The 22,473-nt window shown below is 52.6% G+C and overlaps 1 protein-coding gene across 1 annotated transcript in view; it reads right to left on the reverse strand.

Moving 5' to 3' along the window:
• Positions 1-22,473, reverse strand: part of LOC119958465 (neuronal tyrosine-phosphorylated phosphoinositide-3-kinase adapter 1) — a gene marked incomplete at its 3' end in the record, with an annotated part of 46,575 nt that overhangs the window by 15,140 nt on the left and 8,962 nt on the right. Inside the window, exon 2 of the mRNA XM_038787007.1 lies at positions 10,676-10,974. Within this exon, the coding sequence (XP_038642935.1) occupies positions 10,676-10,974 (299 nt within the window). The remainder of the gene's footprint in view (positions 1-10,675; positions 10,975-22,473) is intronic.

The raw sequence follows: 22,473 nt of genomic DNA on the forward strand, positions 1-22,473 counted from the left end.
GACAGTGTAGAGGGAGCTTTACTCTGTATCTAACCCCGTGCTGTACCTGTCCTGGGAGTGTTTGATGGGGACAGTGTAGAGGGAGCTTTACTCTGTATCTAACCCCGTGCTGTACCTGTCCTGGGAGTGTTTGATGGGGACAGTGTAGAGGGAGCTTTACTCTGTATCTAACCCCGTGCTGTACCTGTCCTGGTAGTGTTTGATGGGGACAGTGTAGAGGGAGCTTTACTCTGTATCTAACCCCGTGCTGTACCTGTCCTGGGAGTGTTTGATGGGGACAGTGTAGAGGGAGCTTTACTCTGTATCTAACCCCGTGCTGTACCTGTCCTGGGAGTGTTTGATGGGGACAGTGTAGAGGGAGCTTTACTCTGTATCTAACCCCGTGCTGTACCTGTCCTGGGAGTGTTTGATGGGGACAGTGTAGAGGGAGCTTTACTCTGTATCTAACCCCGTGCTGTACCTGTCCTGGGAGTGTTTGATGGGGACAGTGTAGAGGGAGCTTTACTCTGTATCTAACCCCGTGCTGTACCTGTCCTGGGAGTGTTTGATGGGGACAGTGTAGAGGGAGCTTTACTCTGTATCTAACCCCGTGCTGTACCTGTCCTGGGAGTGTTTGATGGGGACAGTGTAGAGGGAGCTTTACTCTGTATCTAACCCCGTGCTGTACCTGTCCTGGGAGTGTTTGATGGGGACAGTGTAGAGGGAGCTTTACTCTGTATCTAACCCCGTGCTGTACCTGTCCTGGGAGTGTTTGATGGGGACAGTGTAGAGGGAGCTTTACTCTGTATCTAACCCCGTGCTGTACCTGTCCTGGGAGTGTTTGATGGGGACAGTGTAGAGGGAGCTTTACTCTGTATCTAACCCCGTGCTGTACCTGTCCTGGGAGTGTTTGATGGGGACAGTGTAGAGGGAGCTTTACTCTGTATCTAACCCCGTGCTGTACCTGTCCTGGGAGTGTTTGATGGGGACAGTGTAGAGGGAGCTTTACTCTGTATCTAACCCCGTGCTGTACCTGTCCTGGGAGTGTTTGATGGGGACAGTGTAGAGGGAGCTTTACTCTGTATCTAACCCCGTGCTGTACCTGTCCTGGGAGTGTTTGATGGGGACAGTGTAGAGGGAGCTTTACTCTGTATCTAACCCCGTGCTGTACCTGTCCTGGGAGTGTTTGATGGGGACAGTGTAGAGGGAGCTTTACTCTGTATCTAACCCCGTGCTGTACCTGTCCTGGGAGTGTTTGATGGGGACAGTGTAGAGGGAGCTTTACTCTGTATCTAACCCCGTGCTGTACCTGTCCTGGGAGTGTTTGATGGGGACAGTGTAGAGGGAGCTTTACTCTGTATCTAACCCCGTGCTGTACCTGTCCTGGGAGTGTTTGATGGGGACAGTGTAGAGGGAGCTTTACTCTGTATCTAACCCCGTGCTGTACCTGTCCTGGGAGTGTTTGATGGGGACAGTGTAGAGGGAGCTTTACTCTGTATCTAACCCCGTGCTGTACCTGTCCTGGGAGTGTTTGATGGGGACAGTGTAGAGGGAGCTTTACTCTGTATCTAACCCCGTGCTGTACCTGTCCTGGGAGTGTTTGATGGGGACAGTGTAGAGGGAGCTTTACTCTGTATCTAACCCCGTGCTGTACCTGTCCTGGGAGTGTTTGATGGGGACAGTGTAGAGGGAGCTTTACTCTGTATCTAACCCCGTGCTGTACCTGTCCTGGGAGTGTTTGATGGGGACAGTGTAGAGGGAGCTTTACTCTGTATCTAACCCCGTGCTGTACCTGTCCTGGGAGTGTTTGATGGGGACAGTGTAGAGGGAGCTTTACTCTGTATCTAACCCCGTGCTGTACCTGTCCTGGGAGTGTTTGATGGGGACAGTGTAGAGGGAGCTTTACTCTGTATCTAACCCCGTGCTGTACCTGTCCTGGGAGTGTTTGATGGGGACAGTGTAGAGGGAGCTTTACTCTGTATCTAACCCCGTGCTGTACCTGTCCTGGGAGTGTTTGATGGGGACAGTGTAGAGGGAGCTTTACTCTGTATCTAACCCCGTGCTGTACCTGTCCTGGGAGTGTTTGATGGGGACAGTGTAGAGGGAGCTTTACTCTGTATCTAACCCCGTGCTGTACCTGTCCTGGGAGTGTTTGATGGGGACAGTGTAGAGGGAGCTTTACTCTGTATCTAACCCCGTGCTGTACCTGTCCTGGGAGTGTTTGATGGGGACAGTGTAGAGGGAGCTTTACTCTGTATCTAACCCCGTGCTGTACCTGTCCTGGGAGTGTTTGATGGGGACAGTGTAGAGGGAGCTTTACTCTGTATCTAACCCCGTGCTGTACCTGTCCTGGGAGTGTTTGATGGGGACAGTGTAGAGGGAGCTTTACTCTGTATCTAACCCCGTGCTGTACCTGTCCTGGGAGTGTTTGATGGGGACAGTGTAGAGGGAGCTTTACTCTGTATCTAACCCCGTGCTGTACCTGTCCTGGGAGTGTTTGATGGGGACAGTGTAGAGGGAGCTTTACTCTGTATCTAACCCCGTGCTGTACCTGTCCTGGGAGTGTTTGATGGGGACAGTGTAGAGGGAGCTTTACTCTGTATCTAACCCCGTGCTGTACCTGTCCTGGGAGTGTTTGATGGGGACAGTGTAGAGGGAGCTTTACTCTGTATCTAACCCCGTGCTGTACCTGTCCTGGGAGTGTTTGATGGGGACAGTGTAGAGGGAGCTTTACTCTGTATCTAACCCCGTGCTGTACCTGTCCTGGGAGTGTTTGATGGGGACAGTGTAGAGGGAGCTTTACTCTGTATCTAACCCCGTGCTGTACCTGTCCTGGGAGTGTTTGATGGGGACAGTGTAGAGGGAGCTTTACTCTGTATCTAACCCCGTGCTGTACCTGTCCTGGGAGTGTTTGATGGGGACAGTGTAGAGGGAGCTTTACTCTGTATCTAACCCCGTGCTGTACCTGTCCTGGGAGTGTTTGATGGGGACAGTGTAGAGGGAGCTTTACTCTGTATCTAACCCCGTGCTGTACCTGTCCTGGGAGTGTTTGATGGGGACAGTGTAGAGGGAGCTTTACTCTGTATCTAACCCCGTGCTGTACCTGTCCTGGGAGTGTTTGATGGGGACAGTGTAGAGGGAGCTTTACTCTGTATCTAACCCCGTGCTGTACCTGTCCTGGGAGTGTTTGATGGGGACAGTGTAGAGGGAGCTTTACTCTGTATCTAACCCCGTGCTGTACCTGTCCTGGGAGTGTTTGATGGGGACAGTGTAGAGGGAGCTTTACTCTGTATCTAACCCCGTGCTGTACCTGTCCTGGGAGTGTTTGATGGGGACAGTGTAGAGGGAGCTTTACTCTGTATCTAACCCCGTGCTGTACCTGTCCTGGGAGTGTTTGATGGGGACAGTGTAGAGGGAGCTTTACTCTGTATCTAACCCCGTGCTGTACCTGTCCTGGGAGTGTTTGATGGGGACAGTGTAGAGGGAGCTTTACTCTGTATCTAACCCCGTGCTGTACCTGTCCTGGGAGTGTTTGATGGGGACAGTGTAGAGGGAGCTTTACTCTGTATCTAACCCCGTGCTGTACCTGTCCTGGGAGTGTTTGATGGGGACAGTGTAGAGGGAGCTTTACTCTGTATCTAACCCCGTGCTGTACCTGTCCTGGGAGTGTTTGATGGGGACAGTGTAGAGGGAGCTTTACTCTGTATCTAACCCCGTGCTGTACCTGTCCTGGGAGTGTTTGATGGGGACAGTGTAGAGGGAGCTTTACTCTGTATCTAACCCCGTGCTGTACCTGTCCTGGGAGTGTTTGATGGGGACAGTGTAGAGGGAGCTTTACTCTGTATCTAACCCCGTGCTGTACCTGTCCTGGGAGTGTTTGATGGGGACAGTGTAGAGGGAGCTTTACTCTGTATCTAACCCCGTGCTGTACCTGTCCTGGGAGTGTTTGATGGGGACAGTGTAGAGGGAGCTTTACTCTGTATCTAACCCCGTGCTGTACCTGTCCTGGGAGTGTTTGATGGGGACAGTGTAGAGGGAGCTTTACTCTGTATCTAACCCCGTGCTGTACCTGTCCTGGGAGTGTTTGATGGGGACAGTGTAGAGGGAGCTTTACTCTGTATCTAACCCCGTGCTGTACCTGTCCTGGGAGTGTTTGATGGGGACAGTGTAGAGGGAGCTTTACTCTGTATCTAACCCCGTGCTGTACCTGTCCTGGGAGTGTTTGATGGGGACAGTGTAGAGGGAGCTTTACTCTGTATCTAACCCCGTGCTGTACCTGTCCTGGGAGTGTTTGATGGGGACAGTGTAGAGGGAGCTTTACTCTGTATCTAACCCCGTGCTGTACCTGTCCTGGGAGTGTTTGATGGGGACAGTGTAGAGGGAGCTTTACTCTGTATCTAACCCCGTGCTGTACCTGTCCTGGGAGTGTTTGATGGGGACAGTGTAGAGGGAGCTTTACTCTGTATCTAACCCCGTGCTGTACCTGTCCTGGGAGTGTTTGATGGGGACAGTGTAGAGGGAGCTTTACTCTGTATCTAACCCCGTGCTGTACCTGTCCTGGGAGTGTTTGATGGGGACAGTGTAGAGGGAGCTTTACTCTGTATCTAACCCCGTGCTGTACCTGTCCTGGGAGTGTTTGATGGGGACAGTGTAGAGGGAGCTTTACTCTGTATCTAACCCCGTGCTGTACCTGTCCTGGGAGTGTTTGATGGGGACAGTGTAGAGGGAGCTTTACTCTGTATCTAACCCCGTGCTGTACCTGTCCTGGGAGTGTTTGATGGGGACAGTGTAGAGGGAGCTTTACTCTGTATCTAACCCCGTGCTGTACCTGTCCTGGGAGTGTTTGATGGGGACAGTGTAGAGGGAGCTTTACTCTGTATCTAACCCCGTGCTGTACCTGTCCTGGGAGTGTTTGATGGGGACAGTGTAGAGGGAGCTTTACTCTGTATCTAACCCCGTGCTGTACCTGTCCTGGGAGTGTTTGATGGGGACAGTGTAGAGGGAGCTTTACTCTGTATCTAACCCCGTGCTGTACCTGTCCTGGGAGTGTTTGATGGGGACAGTGTAGAGGGAGCTTTACTCTGTATCTAACCCCGTGCTGTACCTGTCCTGGGAGTGTTTGATGGGGACAGTGTAGAGGGAGCTTTACTCTGTATCTAACCCCGTGCTGTACCTGTCCTGGGAGTGTTTGATGGGGACAGTGTAGAGGGAGCTTTACTCTGTATCTAACCCCGTGCTGTACCTGTCCTGGGAGTGTTTGATGGGGACAGTGTAGAGGGAGCTTTACTCTGTATCTAACCCCGTGCTGTACCTGTCCTGGGAGTGTTTGATGGGGACAGTGTAGAGGGAGCTTTACTCTGTATCTAACCCCGTGCTGTACCTGTCCTGGGAGTGTTTGATGGGGACAGTGTAGAGGGAGCTTTACTCTGTATCTAACCCCGTGCTGTACCTGTCCTGGGAGTGTTTGATGGGGACAGTGTAGAGGGAGCTTTACTCTGTATCTAACCCCGTGCTGTACCTGTCCTGGGAGTGTTTGATGGGGACAGTGTAGAGGGAGCTTTACTCTGTATCTAACCCCGTGCTGTACCTGTCCTGGGAGTGTTTGATGGGGACAGTGTAGAGGGAGCTTTACTCTGTATCTAACCCCGTGCTGTACCTGTCCTGGGAGTGTTTGATGGGGACAGTGTAGAGGGAGCTTTACTCTGTATCTAACCCCGTGCTGTACCTGTCCTGGGAGTGTTTGATGGGGACAGTGTAGAGGGAGCTTTACTCTGTATCTAACCCCGTGCTGTACCTGTCCTGGGAGTGTTTGATGGGGACAGTGTAGAGGGAGCTTTACTCTGTATCTAACCCCGTGCTGTACCTGTCCTGGGAGTGTTTGATGGGGACAGTGTAGAGGGAGCTTTACTCTGTATCTAACCCCGTGCTGTACCTGTCCTGGGAGTGTTTGATGGGGACAGTGTAGAGGGAGCTTTACTCTGTATCTAACCCCGTGCTGTACCTGTCCTGGGAGTGTTTGATGGGGACAGTGTAGAGGGAGCTTTACTCTGTATCTAACCCCGTGCTGTACCTGTCCTGGGAGTGTTTGATGGGGACAGTGTAGAGGGAGCTTTACTCTGTATCTAACCCCGTGCTGTACCTGTCCTGGGAGTGTTTGATGGGGACAGTGTAGAGGGAGCTTTACTCTGTATCTAACCCCGTGCTGTACCTGTCCTGGGAGTGTTTGATGGGGACAGTGTAGAGGGAGCTTTACTCTGTATCTAACCCCGTGCTGTACCTGTCCTGGGAGTGTTTGATGGGGACAGTGTAGAGGGAGCTTTACTCTGTATCTAACCCCGTGCTGTACCTGTCCTGGGAGTGTTTGATGGGGACAGTGTAGAGGGAGCTTTACTCTGTATCTAACCCCGTGCTGTACCTGTCCTGGGAGTGTTTGATGGGGACAGTGTAGAGGGAGCTTTACTCTGTATCTAACCCCGTGCTGTACCTGTCCTGGGAGTGTTTGATGGGGACAGTGTAGAGGGAGCTTTACTCTGTATCTAACCCCGTGCTGTACCTGTCCTGGGAGTGTTTGATGGGGACAGTGTAGAGGGAGCTTTACTCTGTATCTAACCCCGTGCTGTACCTGTCCTGGGAGTGTTTGATGGGGACAGTGTAGAGGGAGCTTTACTCTGTATCTAACCCCGTGCTGTACCTGTCCTGGGAGTGTTTGATGGGGACAGTGTAGAGGGAGCTTTACTCTGTATCTAACCCCGTGCTGTACCTGTCCTGGGAGTGTTTGATGGGGACAGTGTAGAGGGAGCTTTACTCTGTATCTAACCCCGTGCTGTACCTGTCCTGGGAGTGTTTGATGGGGACAGTGTAGAGGGAGCTTTACTCTGTATCTAACCCCGTGCTGTACCTGTCCTGGGAGTGTTTGATGGGGACAGTGTAGAGGGAGCTTTACTCTGTATCTAACCCCGTGCTGTACCTGTCCTGGGAGTGTTTGATGGGGACAGTGTAGAGGGAGCTTTACTCTGTATCTAACCCCGTGCTGTACCTGTCCTGGGAGTGTTTGATGGGGACAGTGTAGAGGGAGCTTTACTCTGTATCTAACCCCGTGCTGTACCTGTCCTGGGAGTGTTTGATGGGGACAGTGTAGAGGGAGCTTTACTCTGTATCTAACCCCGTGCTGTACCTGTCCTGGGAGTGTTTGATGGGGACAGTGTAGAGGGAGCTTTACTCTGTATCTAACCCCGTGCTGTACCTGTCCTGGGAGTGTTTGATGGGGACAGTGTAGAGGGAGCTTTACTCTGTATCTAACCCCGTGCTGTACCTGTCCTGGGAGTGTTTGATGGGGACAGTGTAGAGGGAGCTTTACTCTGTATCTAACCCCGTGCTGTACCTGTCCTGGGAGTGTTTGATGGGGACAGTGTAGAGGGAGCTTTACTCTGTATCTAACCCCGTGCTGTACCTGTCCTGGGAGTGTTTGATGGGGACAGTGTAGAGGGAGCTTTACTCTGTATCTAACCCCGTGCTGTACCTGTCCTGGGAGTGTTTGATGGGGACAGTGTAGAGGGAGCTTTACTCTGTATCTAACCCCGTGCTGTACCTGTCCTGGGAGTGTTTGATGGGGACAGTGTAGAGGGAGCTTTACTCTGTATCTAACCCCGTGCTGTACCTGTCCTGGGAGTGTTTGATGGGGACAGTGTAGAGGGAGCTTTACTCTGTATCTAACCCCGTGCTGTACCTGTCCTGGGAGTGTTTGATGGGGACAGTGTAGAGGGAGCTTTACTCTGTATCTAACCCCGTGCTGTACCTGTCCTGGGAGTGTTTGATGGGGACAGTGTAGAGGGAGCTTTACTCTGTATCTAACCCCGTGCTGTACCTGTCCTGGGAGTGTTTGATGGGGACAGTGTAGAGGGAGCTTTACTCTGTATCTAACCCCGTGCTGTACCTGTCCTGGGAGTGTTTGATGGGGACAGTGTAGAGGGAGCTTTACTCTGTATCTAACCCCGTGCTGTACCTGTCCTGGGAGTGTTTGATGGGGACAGTGTAGAGGGAGCTTTACTCTGTATCTAACCCCGTGCTGTACCTGTCCTGGGAGTGTTTGATGGGGACAGTGTAGAGGGAGCTTTACTCTGTATCTAACCCCGTGCTGTACCTGTCCTGGGAGTGTTTGATGGGGACAGTGTAGAGGGAGCTTTACTCTGTATCTAACCCCGTGCTGTACCTGTCCTGGGAGTGTTTGATGGGGACAGTGTAGAGGGAGCTTTACTCTGTATCTAACCCCGTGCTGTACCTGTCCTGGGAGTGTTTGATGGGGACAGTGTAGAGGGAGCTTTACTCTGTATCTAACCCCGTGCTGTACCTGTCCTGGGAGTGTTTGATGGGGACAGTGTAGAGGGAGCTTTACTCTGTATCTAACCCCGTGCTGTACCTGTCCTGGGAGTGTTTGATGGGGACAGTGTAGAGGGAGCTTTACTCTGTATCTAACCCCGTGCTGTACCTGTCCTGGGAGTGTTTGATGGGGACAGTGTAGAGGGAGCTTTACTCTGTATCTAACCCCGTGCTGTACCTGTCCTGGGAGTGTTTGATGGGGACAGTGTAGAGGGAGCTTTACTCTGTATCTAACCCCGTGCTGTACCTGTCCTGGGAGTGTTTGATGGGGACAGTGTAGAGGGAGCTTTACTCTGTATCTAACCCCGTGCTGTACCTGTCCTGGGAGTGTTTGATGGGGACAGTGTAGAGGGAGCTTTACTCTGTATCTAACCCCGTGCTGTACCTGTCCTGGGAGTGTTTGATGGGGACAGTGTAGAGGGAGCTTTACTCTGTATCTAACCCCGTGCTGTACCTGTCCTGGGAGTGTTTGATGGGGACAGTGTAGAGGGAGCTTTACTCTGTATCTAACCCCGTGCTGTACCTGTCCTGGGAGTGTTTGATGGGGACAGTGTAGAGGGAGCTTTACTCTGTATCTAACCCCGTGCTGTACCTGTCCTGGGAGTGTTTGATGGGGACAGTGTAGAGGGAGCTTTACTCTGTATCTAACCCCGTGCTGTACCTGTCCTGGGAGTGTTTGATGGGGACAGTGTAGAGGGAGCTTTACTCTGTATCTAACCCCGTGCTGTACCTGTCCTGGGAGTGTTTGATGGGGACAGTGTAGAGGGAGCTTTACTCTGTATCTAACCCCGTGCTGTACCTGTCCTGGGAGTGTTTGATGGGGACAGTGTAGAGGGAGCTTTACTCTGTATCTAACCCCGTGCTGTACCTGTCCTGGGAGTGTTTGATGGGGACAGTGTAGAGGGAGCTTTACTCTGTATCTAACCCCGTGCTGTACCTGTCCTGGGAGTGTTTGATGGGGACAGTGTAGAGGGAGCTTTACTCTGTATCTAACCCCGTGCTGTACCTGTCCTGGGAGTGTTTGATGGGGACAGTGTAGAGGGAGCTTTACTCTGTATCTAACCCCGTGCTGTACCTGTCCTGGGAGTGTTTGATGGGGACAGTGTAGAGGGAGCTTTACTCTGTATCTAACCCCGTGCTGTACCTGTCCTGGGAGTGTTTGATGGGGACAGTGTAGAGGGAGCTTTACTCTGTATCTAACCCCGTGCTGTACCTGTCCTGGGAGTGTTTGATGGGGACAGTGTAGAGGGAGCTTTACTCTGTATCTAACCCCGTGCTGTACCTGTCCTGGGAGTGTTTGATGGGGACAGTGTAGAGGGAGCTTTACTCTGTATCTAACCCCGTGCTGTACCTGTCCTGGGAGTGTTTGATGGGGACAGTGTAGAGGGAGCTTTACTCTGTATCTAACCCCGTGCTGTACCTGTCCTGGGAGTGTTTGATGGGGACAGTGTAGAGGGAGCTTTACTCTGTATCTAACCCCGTGCTGTACCTGTCCTGGGAGTGTTTGATGGGGACAGTGTAGAGGGAGCTTTACTCTGTATCTAACCCCGTGCTGTACCTGTCCTGGGAGTGTTTGATGGGGACAGTGTAGAGGGAGCTTTACTCTGTATCTAACCCCGTGCTGTACCTGTCCTGGGAGTGTTTGATGGGGACAGTGTAGAGGGAGCTTTACTCTGTATCTAACCCCGTGCTGTACCTGTCCTGGGAGTGTTTGATGGGGACAGTGTAGAGGGAGCTTTACTCTGTATCTAACCCCGTGCTGTACCTGTCCTGGGAGTGTTTGATGGGGACAGTGTAGAGGGAGCTTTACTCTGTATCTAACCCCGTGCTGTACCTGTCCTGGGAGTGTTTGATGGGGACAGTGTAGAGGGAGCTTTACTCTGTATCTAACCCCGTGCTGTACCTGTCCTGGGAGTGTTTGATGGGGACAGTGTAGAGGGAGCTTTACTCTGTATCTAACCCCGTGCTGTACCTGTCCTGGGAGTGTTTGATGGGGACAGTGTAGATGGAGCTTTACTCTGTATCTAACCCCGTGCTGTACCTGTCCTGGGAGTGTTTGATGGGGACAGTGTAGAGGGAGCTTTACTCTGTATCTAACCCCGTGCTGTACCTGTCCTGGGAGTGTTTGATGGGGACAGTGTAGAGGGAGCTTTACTCTGTATCTAACCCCGTGCTGTACCTGTCCTGGGAGTGTTTGATGGGGACAGTGTAGAGGGAGCTTTACTCTGTATCTAACCCCGTGCTGTACCTGTCCTGGGAGTGTTTGATGGGGACAGTGTAGAGGGAGCTTTACTCTGGTACCTGGGGTGGTGATTCTCACCTTTTTCGCTCTTTGAACAGGGAGCATCGTCGCCGCTGTTGCTGCGTCCCTCGCGGCACAGGCTGAGTTTGGTGTTGGGGTGTCGGTGGGGTTTGTTGGGGGGCTTCCTGCGGCAGGAATGATCTCCGTTCTCCACACTTCCCACCGAATGTAGCGAGAGGGAGCGGGTGGTCATCCCACTGGCGCACGGGTGCGGCCCGTGGTCCTGCGAGGCGGGCATGGTCATGAAGCCCATCCGGAAATGCTTGCGGAAGGAGGCCAGATCCCGCACCTTTCCCAATCCCCCATCCTTGCAGACACTTCGGCACGAAGAGGAAAACGGAGAGAGGGCAGGAGAGAACGAGGGAGAGAGAGGATGGAGAGAGGGAGAGAGACGATGGAGAGAGGGAGAGAGAGAGGATGGAGAGAGGGAGAGAGAGGATGGAGAGAGTGAGAGAGACGATGGAGAGAGGGAGAGAGTGGGAGAGATTGACAGGGAGAGATGAAGAGAGTGAGAGTGCGAGAGGGAGAGAGAAGGTGAGCGGGACGGAGAGTGAGAGTGCGAGAGTGAGAGAGAGGATGGAGAGAGGGAGAGAGAGGATGGAGGGAAGGAGAGACAGGGTGAGAGAGAAGGAGAGAGATGATGGAGAGAGGGAGAGAGAGAGGGAGGGAGAGAGACGATGGAGAGAGGGAGAGAGACGATGGAGAGAGGGAGAGAGACGATGGAGAGAGGGAGGGAGAGAGAGGATGGAGAGAGCGAGCGAGTGGGAGAGATGAAGAGAGTGAGAGTGCGAGAGTGAGAGAGTGGATGGAGAGAGGGAGAGAGAGGATGGAGAGAGGGAGAGAGAGGATGGAGAGAGGGAGAGAGACGATGGAGAGAGGGAGAGAGAGGATGGAGAGAGGGAGAGAGAGAGGATGGAGAGAGAGAGAGAGAGAATGGAGAGAGGGAGAGAGACGATGGAGAGAGGGAGAGAGACGATGGAGAGAGGGAGAGGATGGAGAGAGGGAGGGAGAGAGAGGATGGAGAGAGGGAGTGAGTGGGAGAGTGAGGGAGAGAGTGTGAGAGTGAGAGAGAGGATGGAGAGAGGGAGAGAGAGGATGGAGGGAAGGAGAGACAGGGTGAGAGAGAGAAGGAGAGAGATGATGGAGAGAGGGAGAGAGAGGATGGAGAGAGGATAGAGAGACGATGGTGAGAGGGAGAGAGAGGTGAGAGAGAGAAGGAGAGAGATGATGGAGAGAGGGAGAGAGAGAGGGAGAGATTGACAGGGAGAGATGAAGAGAGTGAGAGTGCGAGAGGGAGAGAGAGGATGGAGAGAAGGAGAGACAGGGTGAGAGAGAAGGAGAGAGATGGTGGAGAGGATGGAGAGAGGATAGAGAGAGGGCGGGAGAGAGACGATCGAGAGAGGGAGTGAGTGGGAGAGATTGACAGGGAGAGATGAAGAGAGTGAGAGTGCGAGAGTGAGAGAGAGGATGGAGAGAGGGAGAGAGAGAGGATGGAGAGAAGGAGAGACAGGGTGAGAGAGAAGGAGAGAGATGGTGGAGAGAGGGACAGAGAGAGGGAGAGATTGACAGGGAGAGAGTGAGAGTGCGAGAGGTAGAGAGAGAGAGAGATTGAGAGGAGAGAGCGAGAGAGGACGGAGAGAGGGAGAGAGAGGGTGAGAGAAACGGAGAGTGAGAGAGCGAGAGGTAGAGAGAGAGAGAGATTGAGAGGAGAGACCGAGAGAGGATGGATAGAAGTTGGTGAGGGGGAGGGAGAGAGAGAGAGAGACCGAGAGGATGGAGAGAGGGAGAGAAAGTAAACGGAGTGAGAGCGTGTGAGAGAGAGAGAGCGAGAGGGAGGATGGAGCGAAGCAGCGACACAGGATGGAGAAATTTGAGAGAGGGAGGGAGCGAGTGGGATGGAGAGGATGGAGTGAGGGAAGGAGCGAGCGGGGGAGAGTGAGGATGGAGCGAGAGAGAGCAAGAGAGGGAGCGACAGAGAGAGATAAGGCACGAGCGAGGGGAAGAGATGGTGAGGGAAGGGGGGCGAGAGAAGGAGAGTGAGGGAGGGAGAGAAAGAGAGAGAGGAAGAGATTGAGCGAATTGTAAGCAGGTTAAACAGATCAGAGAAATTCAAAAGCAAACACTGTGGATGCTGGAACCTGAAACAGAAACAGAAAATGCTGGACAATCGTAGCAGGTCTGGCAGGGGTCTGTGGAGAGAGGAGGGAGCGAACGTTTCAAATCTGGGTGACCCTTTGCCAAAGCTAGAGAGAGCTGGGACTGGGGGGTGGAGTGGAGCGGCTGCATAGAGGGTCCAGGGAATGGTGGAGACGGACAAAGAGCTGGCAGACAAAGGGAATGGTAAACGGGGGTGATTAAGGCCAAGGAGGGAGCTGACGGAGGTGCATAACAAGATTAGAATGTGCGAATGGTAGAGAAAAGGTCAGCAGAGGCAGCACGGTAGCGCAGTGGTTAGCACCGTTGCGTCACAGCGCCAGGTTCCCAGGTTCGATTCCCCACTGGGTCACTGTCTGTGCGGAGTCTGCATGTCCTCCCAGTGTCTGCGTGGGTTTCCTCCGGGTGCTCCGGTTTCCTCCCACAGTCCAAAGATGTGCAGGTTAGGGTGGATTGGCCGTGATAAATTGCCCTCAGTGTCCAAAGGGGTTGCTGGGGTATGGGACGGGGCGGAGATGTGCGCTTAAGTGGGATGCTCTTTCCAAGGGCCAACGCAGGCTCGATGGGCCGAGTGGCCTCCTTCTGCACTGTAAATTCTATGAAAGAGGATCAGGGCATAGACGGCCCTAGTGGGATGGAGGGAGGGGGGAGAGGGAGAGGGACAAAGGGATCACTGGAGGAAATGAAAATAAATTGATTGAAATAAAATTGGGATGGAGGAGAGGGTTCAAACTCTGAACTTGTTGGATTCGATGTTAAGTCCGGAAGGCTGGGACGTGGTAACCGGAAGATGAGATGTTGTTCCTCCAGTTTGCGTTGGGCTTCACTGGAACATTGCAGCTGGCCAGGGACAGACATGAGGATGTGGGAGCAGGACAGGGAGTCGGCAGCGATAGGGGGGTCTGGGTGCTGTTTAGAACATAGAAAAGTACAGCACAGAACAGGCCCTTCGGCCCACGATGTTGTGACGAACGTTTGCCCCAGATGAAGAACAAATTAATCTACACTCCCATTATTCTACCCTAATCCATGTACCTATCCAATAGCCGCTTGAAGGTCCCTAACGTTTCCGACTCAACTACTTCCACAGGCAGTGCATTCCATGCCCCCACTACTCTCTGGGGAAAGAACCTACCTCTGACGGTAAGGTTAAGGGGGTGGTTGTTGGGTTACGGGTATAGGGTGGATACGTGGGTTGAGTAGGGTGATCATTGCTCGGCACAACATCGAGGGCCGAAGGGCCTGTTCTGTGCTGTACTGTTCTATGTTCTATGACATCCCCCCTATATCTTCCACCATTCACCTTAAATTTATGTCCCCTTGTGATGGTTTGTTCCACCCGGGGAAAAAGTCTCTGACTGTCTACTCTATCTATTCCCCTGATCATCTTATAAACCTCTATCAAGTCGCCCCTCATCCTTCTCCGTTCTAATGAGAAAAGACCTAGCACCCTCAATCTTTCCTCTTCTGACTTACTCTCCATTCCAGGCAACATCCTGGTAAATCTCCTTTGCACCTTTTCCAAAGCTTCCACATCCTTCCTAAAATGAGGTGACCAGAACTGCACACAGTACTCCAAATGTGGCCTGACCAAGGTTTTGTACAGCTGCATCATCACCTCACGGCTCTTAAATTCAATCCCTCTGCTAATGAACGCTAGCACACCATCGGCCTTCTTCACAGCTCTACCCTAAGGCAGCTCGGTAGCATGGTGGTTAGCATAAATGCTTCACAGCTCCAGGGTCCCAGGTTCGATTCCCGGCTGGGTCACTGTCTGTGCGGAGTCTGCACGTCCTCCCCGTGTGTGCGTGGGTTTCCTCCGGGTGCTCCGGTTTCCTCCCACAGTCCAAAGATGTGCGGGTTAGGTGGATTGGCCGTGCTAAATTGCCCGTAGTGTCCTAATAGTAAGGTTAAGGGGGGGGTTGTTGGGTTACGGGTATAGGGTGGATACGTGGGTTTGAGTAGGGTGATCATTGCTCGGCACAACATCGAGGGCCGAAGGGCCTGTTCTGTGCTGTACTGTTCTATTCTATTCTATCCACTTGAGTGGCAACTTTCAAAGATCTATGAACATAGACCCCAAGATCTCTCTACTCCTCCACATTGCCAAGAACCCTACCGTTAACCCTGTATTCCGCATTCATATTTGTCCTTCCAAAATGGACAACCTCACACTTTTCAGGGTTAAACTCCATCTGCCACTTCTCAGCCCAGCTCTGCATCCTATCTATGTCTCTTTGCAGCCGACAGCAGCCCTGCTCAGTGTTTGTGGACAGACAGCCGGCGTTCTGCAAAGCGGTTGCCCGGGTCTGCCACGGGAGCAGCGTGAATCCCTGCCTCACTCGGAAGAGATTCCGGGCCCTTCGGGCTGTAGCTGGCGGAGGGCGATTGTCGGAATTCCGCTGGACTGTGCAAAGGGAGACGGAGCGGGGGCCGGCACTATCCCGGTTCTCGGAAGGAGGAGGGGTGTTTGGGGGGGGGGGGGGGAGGGTTTGGGAAATTGGTCAGACACCGTTCAGAGCCCCGTGGCCCACCGTAGCGGGTTGTGGGGGGGGGGTTGTGGGGAGGGGGGGGGGGTGTTGTGGGGGGGTTGTGGGGAGGGGGGGGTTTTGGGGGGGTGGGGGGGGGGGGGGGCGATATGAAGGAAGGAGGAGAGTGTGTCAGCGGCGCCGCTCCAGAAAGGAAGTTAAAATTCTTCTGAAACCAGTCAGAGAGTTCGGCAGAGGAGTGACCGGGGGAAAGACAGACACGATACGGGGTAAAGTGAGGGCGGAGGTTAAAGGTGAGGCAGGACGTCACAAATGGAAGGTTTCGGCAGCACTCCCTCAGTACTGACCCTCTGACAGTGCAGCACTCCCTCAGTACTGACCCTCTGACAGTGCGGCTCTCCCTCAGTACTGACCCTCTGACAGTGCAGCACTCCCTCAGTACTGACCCTCTGACAGTGCAGCACTCCCTCAGTACTGACCCTCTGACAGTGCAGCACTCCCTCAGTACTGACCCTCTGGCAGTGCAGCACTCCCTCAGTACTGACCCTCTGGCAGTGCAGCACTCCCTCAGTACTGACCCTCTGACAGTGCGGCACTCCCTCAGTACTGACCCTCTGACAGTGCGGCACTCCCTCAGTACTGACCCTCTGACAGTGCGGCACTCCCTCAGTACTGACCCTCTGACAGTGCGGCACTCCCTCAGTACTGACCCTCTGACAGTGCGGCACTCCCTCAGTACTGACCCTCTGACAGTGCGGCACTCCCTCAGTACTGACCCTCTGACAGTGCGGCACTCCCTCAGTACTGACCCTCTGACAGTGCGGCGCTCCCTCAATACTGACCCTCTGACAGTGCGGCACTCCCTCAGTACTGACCCTCTGACAGTGCGGCGCTCCCTCAATACTGACCCTCTGAGAATGCTGCACTCCCTCAGTACTGACCCTCTGACAGTGCGGCATTCCCTCAGTACTGACCCTCTGACAGTGCGGCGCTCCCTCAGTACTGACCCTCTGACAGTGCGGCACTCCCTCAGTACTGACCCTCTGAGTGCAGCACTCCCTCAGTACTGACCCTCTGACAGTGCGGCACTCCCTCAGTACTGACCCTCTGACAGTGCGGCACTCCCTCAGTACTGACCCTCTGACAGTGCAGCGCTCCCTCAGTACTGACCCTCTGACAGTGCGGCACTCCCTCAGTACTGACCCTCTGACAGTGCAGCGCTCCCTCAGTACTGACCCTCTGACAGTGCGGCACTCCCTCAGTACTGACCCTCTGACAGTGCTGCACTCCCTCAGTACTGACCCTCTGACAGTGCGTCACTCCCTCAGTACTGACCCTGTGACAGTGCAGCACTCCCTCAGTACTGACCCTCTGACAGTGCGGCACTCCCTCAGTACTGACCCTCTGACAGTGCAGCACTCCCTCAGTACTGACCCTCTGACAGTGCAGCACTCCCTCAGTACTGACCCTCTGACAGTGCAGCACTCCCTCAGTACTGACCCTCTGACAGTGCGGCACTCCCTCAGTACTGACCCTCTGACAGTGCGGCCCTCCCTCAGTACTGACCCTCCGACAGTGCGGCACTCCCTCAGTACTGACCCTCTGACAGTGCAGCACTCCCTCAGTACTGACCCTCTGACAGTGCGGCACTCCCTCAGTACTGACCCTCTGACAGTGCGGCACTCCCTCAGTACTGACCATCTGACAGTGCGGCACTCCCTCAGTACTGACCCTCTGACAGTGCTGCACTCCCTCAGTACTGACCCTCTGACAGTGCGGCACTCCCTCAGTACTGACACTCTGACAGTGCAGCACTCACTCAGTACTGACCCTCTGACAGTGCAGCACTCCCTCAGTACTGACCCTCTGACAGTGCATCACTCCCTCAGTACTGACCCTCTAACAGTGCAACACTCCCTCAGTACTGACCCTCTGACTGTTCAGCACACCAGTCAGTGTACCGATATCTCCCTGAGAGAGAGAGGGGACTGAGAGACACCAGTCAGTGTACCGATATCTCCCTGAGAGAGAGAGGGGACTGAGAGACACCAGTCAGTGTACAGATATCTCCCTGAGAGAGAGAGAGGGGACTGAGAGACAGCAGTCAGTGTACAGATATCTCCCTGAGAGAGAGAGGGGACTGAGAGACACCAGTCAGTGTACCGATATCTCCCTGAGAGAGAGAGGGGACTGAGAGACACCAGTCAGTGTACAGATATCTCCCTGAGAGAGAGAGGGGACTGAGAGACACCAGTCAGTGTACAGATATCTCCCTGAGAGAGAGAGAGGGGACTGAGCGACGCCAGTCAGTGTACAGATATCTCCCTGAGAGAGAGAGGGGACTGAGAGACACCAGTCAGTGTACAGATATCTCCCTGAGAGAGAGGGGACTGAGAGACACCAGCCAGTGTACAGATATCTCCCTGAGAGAGAGAGGGGACTGAGAGACACCAGTCAGTGTACAGATATCTCCCTGGGAGAGAGGGGACTTAGAGACACCAGTCAGTGTACAGATATCTCCCTGAGATAGGGGGGGACTGAGAGACACCAGTCAGTGTACAGATATCACCCTGAGAGAGAAAGGGGACTGAGAGACGCCAGTCAGCGTACAGATATCTCCCTGAGAGAGAGAGAGGGGGGACTGAGAGACACCAGTCAGTGTACAGATATCTCCCTGAGAGAGAGGGGACTGAGAGACACCAGTCAGTGTACAGATATCTCCCTGAGAGAGAGAGGGGGGACTGAGAGACACCAGTCAGTGTGCAGATATCTCCCTGAGAGAGAGAGGACTGAGAGACACCAGTCAGTGTACAGATATCTCCCTGAGAGAGAGAGGGGACTGAGAGACACCAGGTTAGAAACAGGAAAGGAGAGGTCACCCTGTTGGGAGTTTTCTATAGGCCACCTAATAGTTCTAGGGATGTAGAGGAAAGGATGGCGAAGATGATTCTGGAAAAGAGCGAAAGTAACAGGGTAGTTGTTATGGGAGACTTTAACTTTCCAAATATTGACTGGAAAAGATATAGTTCGAGTACATTAGATGGGTCATTCTTTGTACAATGTGTGCAGGAGGGTTTCCTGACACAATATGTTGACAGGCCAACAAGAGGCGAGGCCACATTGGATTTGGTTTTGGGTAATGAACCAGGCCAGGTGTTAGATCTGGAGGTAGGTGAGCACTTTGGAAACAGTGACCACAATTCGGTGACCTTTACGTTAGTGATGGAAAGGGATAAGTATACCCCGCAGGGCAAGAGTTATAGCTGGGGGAAGGGCAATTATGATGCCATTAGACATGACTTAGGATGTGTTGGTTGGAGAAGTAGGCTGCAACGGTTGGGCACACTGGATATGTGGAGCTTGTTCAAGGAACAGCTATTGCATGTTCTTGATAAGTACGTACCAGTCAGGCAGGGAGGAAGGGGTAGAGCGAGGGAACCGTGGTTTACCAAAGAAGTGGAATCTCTTGTTAAGAGGAAGAAGGAGGCCTATGTGAAGATGAGGCGTGAAGTTTCAGTTGGGCCGCTTGATAGTTACAAGGAAGCGAGGAAGGATCTAAAGAGAGAGCTGAGACGAGCAAGGAGGGGACATGAGAAGTCTTTGGCAGGTAGGATCAAGGAAAACCCAAAAGCTTTCTATAGGTATGTCAGGAATAAAAGAATGACTAGGGTAAGAGTAGGGCCAGTCAAGGACAGTGGTGGGAAGTTGTGTGTGGAGGCTGAGGAGATAAGCGAGATACTAAATGAATACTTTTCGTCAGTATTCACTCAAGAAAAAGATAATATTGTGGAGGAGAATGCTGAGACCCAGGCTATTAGAATAGATGGCATTGAGGTGCGTAGGGAAGAAGTGTTGGCAATTCTGGACAAGGTGAAAATAGATAAGTCCCCGGGGCCGGATGGGATTTATCCTAGGATTCTCTGGGAAGCCAGGGAAGAGATTGCTGAGCCTTTGGCTTTGATTTTTAGGTCATCATTGGCTACAGGAATAGTGCTAGAGGACTGGAGGATAGCAAATGTGGTCCCTTTGTTCAAGAAGGGGAGTAGAGATAACCCCGGTAACTATAGGCCGGTGAGCCTAACGTCTGTGGTGGGTAAAGTCTTGGAGAGGATTATAAAAGATACGATTTATAATCATCTAGATAGGAATAATATGATTAGGGATAGTCAGCATGGTTTTGTGAAGGGTAGGTCATGCCTCACAAACCTTATCGAGTTCTTTGAGAAGGTGACTGAACAGGTAGACGAGGGTAGAGCAGTTGATGTGGTGTATATGGATTTCAGTAAAGCGTTTGATAAGGTTCCCCATGGTCGGCTATTGCAGAAAATACGGAGGCTGGGGATTGAGGGTGATTTAGAGATGTGGATCAGAAATTGGCTAGTTGAAAGAAGACAGAGAGTGGTAGTTGATGGGAAATGTTCAGAATGGAGTTCAGTTACGAGTGGCGTACCACAAGGGTCTGTTCTGGGGCCGTTGCTGTTTGTCATTTTTATAAATGACCTAGAGGAGGGCGCAGAAGGATGGGTGAGTAAATTTGCAGACGACACTAAAGTCGGTGGAGTTGTAGACAGTGCGGAAGGATGTTGCAGGTTACAGAGGGACATAGATAAGCTGCAGAGCTGGGCTGAGAGGGGGCAAATGGAGTTTAATGTGGAGAAGTGTGAGGTGATTGACTTTGGAAAGAATAACAGGAATGCGGAATATTTGGCTAATGGTAAAATTCTTGGTAGTGTGGATGAGCAGAGGGATCTCGGTGTCCATGTACATAGATCCCTGAAAGTTGCCACCCAGGTTGATAGGGTTGTGAAGAAGGCCTATGGTGTGTTGGCCTTTATTGGTAGAGGGATTGAGTTCCGGAGCCATGAGGTCATGTTGCAGTTGTACAAAACTCTAGTACGGCCGCATTTGGAGTATTGCGTACAGTTCTGGTCGCCTCATTATAGGAAGGACGTGGAAGCTTTGGAACGGGTGCAGAGGAGATTTACCAGGATGTTGCCTGGTATGGAGGGAAAATCTTATGAGGAAAGGCTGATGGACTTGAGGTTGTTTTCGTTAGAGAGAAGAAGGTTAAGAGGTGACTTAATAGAGGCATACAAAATGATCAGAGGGTTAGATAGGGTGGACAGCGAGAGCCTTCTCCCGTGGATGGAGGTGGCTAGCACGAGGGGACATAGCCTTAAATTGAGGGGTAATAGATATAGGACAGAGGTCAGAGGTAGGTATTTTACGCAAAGAGTGGTGAGGCCGTGGAATGCCCTACCTGCAACAGTAGTGAACTCGCCAACATTGAGGGCATTTAAAAATTTGTTGGATAAGCATATGGATGATAAGGGCATAGTGTAGGTTAGATGGCCTTTAGTTTTTTTTCCATGTCGGTGCAACATCGAGGGCCGAAGGGCCTGTACAGCGCTGTATCGTTCTATGTTCTATGTTCTATGTCAGTGTACAGATATCCCTCTGAGAGAGAGAGGGGACTGAGAGACACCAGTCAGTGTACAGATATCTCCCTGAGAGAGAGAGGGAACTGAGAGACACCAGTCAGTGTACAGATATCTCCCTGAGAGAGAGAGGGGACTGAGAGACACCAGTCAGTGTACAGATATCTCCCTGAGAGAGAGAGGGGACTGAGAGACACCAGTCAGTGTACAGATATCTCCCTGAGAGAGAGAGGGGACTGAGAGACACCAGTCAGTGTACAGATATCTCCCTGAGAGAGAGACGGGACTGAGAGACACCAGTCAGTGTACAGATAACTCCCTGAGAGAGAGAGGGGACTGAGAGACACCAGTCAGTGTACAGATATCTCCCTGAGAGAGAGGGGACTGAGAGACACCAGTCAGTGTACAGATATCTCCCTGGGAGAGAGGGGACTGAGAGACACCAGTCAGTGTACAGATATCTCCCTGAGAGAGAGAGGGGACTGAGAGACACCAGTCAGAGTACAGATATCTCCCTGAGAGAGGCGACTGAGAGACACCAGTCAGTGTACAGATATATCCCTGAGAGAGAGAGAGGGGACTGAGAGACACCAGTCAGTGTACATATATCTCCCTGAGAGAGAGGGACTGAGAGACACCAGTCAGTGTACAGATATATCCCTGAGAGAGAGGGGACTGAGAGACACCAGTCAGTGTACAGAGATCTCCCAGAGAGAGAGAGAGGGGACTGAGAGACACCAGTCAGTGTACAGATATCTCCCTGAGAGAGAGAGGGGACTGAGAGACACCAGTCAGTGTACAGATATCTCCCTGAGAGAGAGAGAGGACTGAGAGACACCAGTCAGTGTACAGATCTCCCTGAGAGAGAGAGAGGGCTGAGAGACACCAGTCAGTGTACAGATATCTCCCTGAGAGAGAGAGGGGACTGAGAGACACCAGTCAGTGTACAGATCTCTCCCTGAGAGAGAGGGGACTGAGAGACACCAGTCAGTGTACAGATATCTCCCTGAGAGAGAGGGGACTGAGAGACACCAGTCAGTGTAGAGATACCTCCCTGGGAGAGAGGGGACTGAGATACACCAGTCAGCGTACAGATATCTCCCTGAGAGAGAGAGAGGGGACTGAGAGACACCAGTCAGTGTACAGATATGTCCCTGAGAGAGTGAGGGGACTGAGAGACACCAGTCAGTGTTCAGATATCTCCCTGAGAGAGTGAGGGGACTGAGAGACACCAGTCAGTGTACAGATATCTCCCCGAGAGAGAGGGGGACTGAGAGACACCAGTCAGCGTACAGATATCTCCCTGAGAGAGAGAGAGGGGACTGAGAGACACCAGTCAGTGTACAGATATGTCCCTGAGAGAGAGAGGGGACTGAGAGACACCAGTCAGTGTACAGATATCTGCCTGAGAGAGAGAGGGGACTGAGAGACACCAGTCAGTGTACAGATATCTCCCTGAGAGAGAGAGGACTGAGAGACACCAGTCAGTGTACAGATATCTCCCTGATATAGAGAGAGGGGACTGAGAGACACCAGTCAGTGTATAGCTATCTCCCTGAGAGAGAGAGGGGACTGAGAAACACCAGTCAGTGTACAGATATCTCCCTGAGAGAGAGAGGGGACTGAGAGACACCAGTCAGTGTACAGATATCTCCCTGAGAGAGAGAGGGGACTGAGAGACACCAGTCAGTGTACAGATATCTCCCTGAGAGAGAAAGGGGACTGAGAGACGCCA

The sequence above is a fragment of the Scyliorhinus canicula genome, chromosome 29 (assembly GCF_902713615.1).
Source record: "Scyliorhinus canicula chromosome 29, sScyCan1.1, whole genome shotgun sequence".
NCBI lineage: Eukaryota > Metazoa > Chordata > Chondrichthyes > Carcharhiniformes > Scyliorhinidae > Scyliorhinus > Scyliorhinus canicula.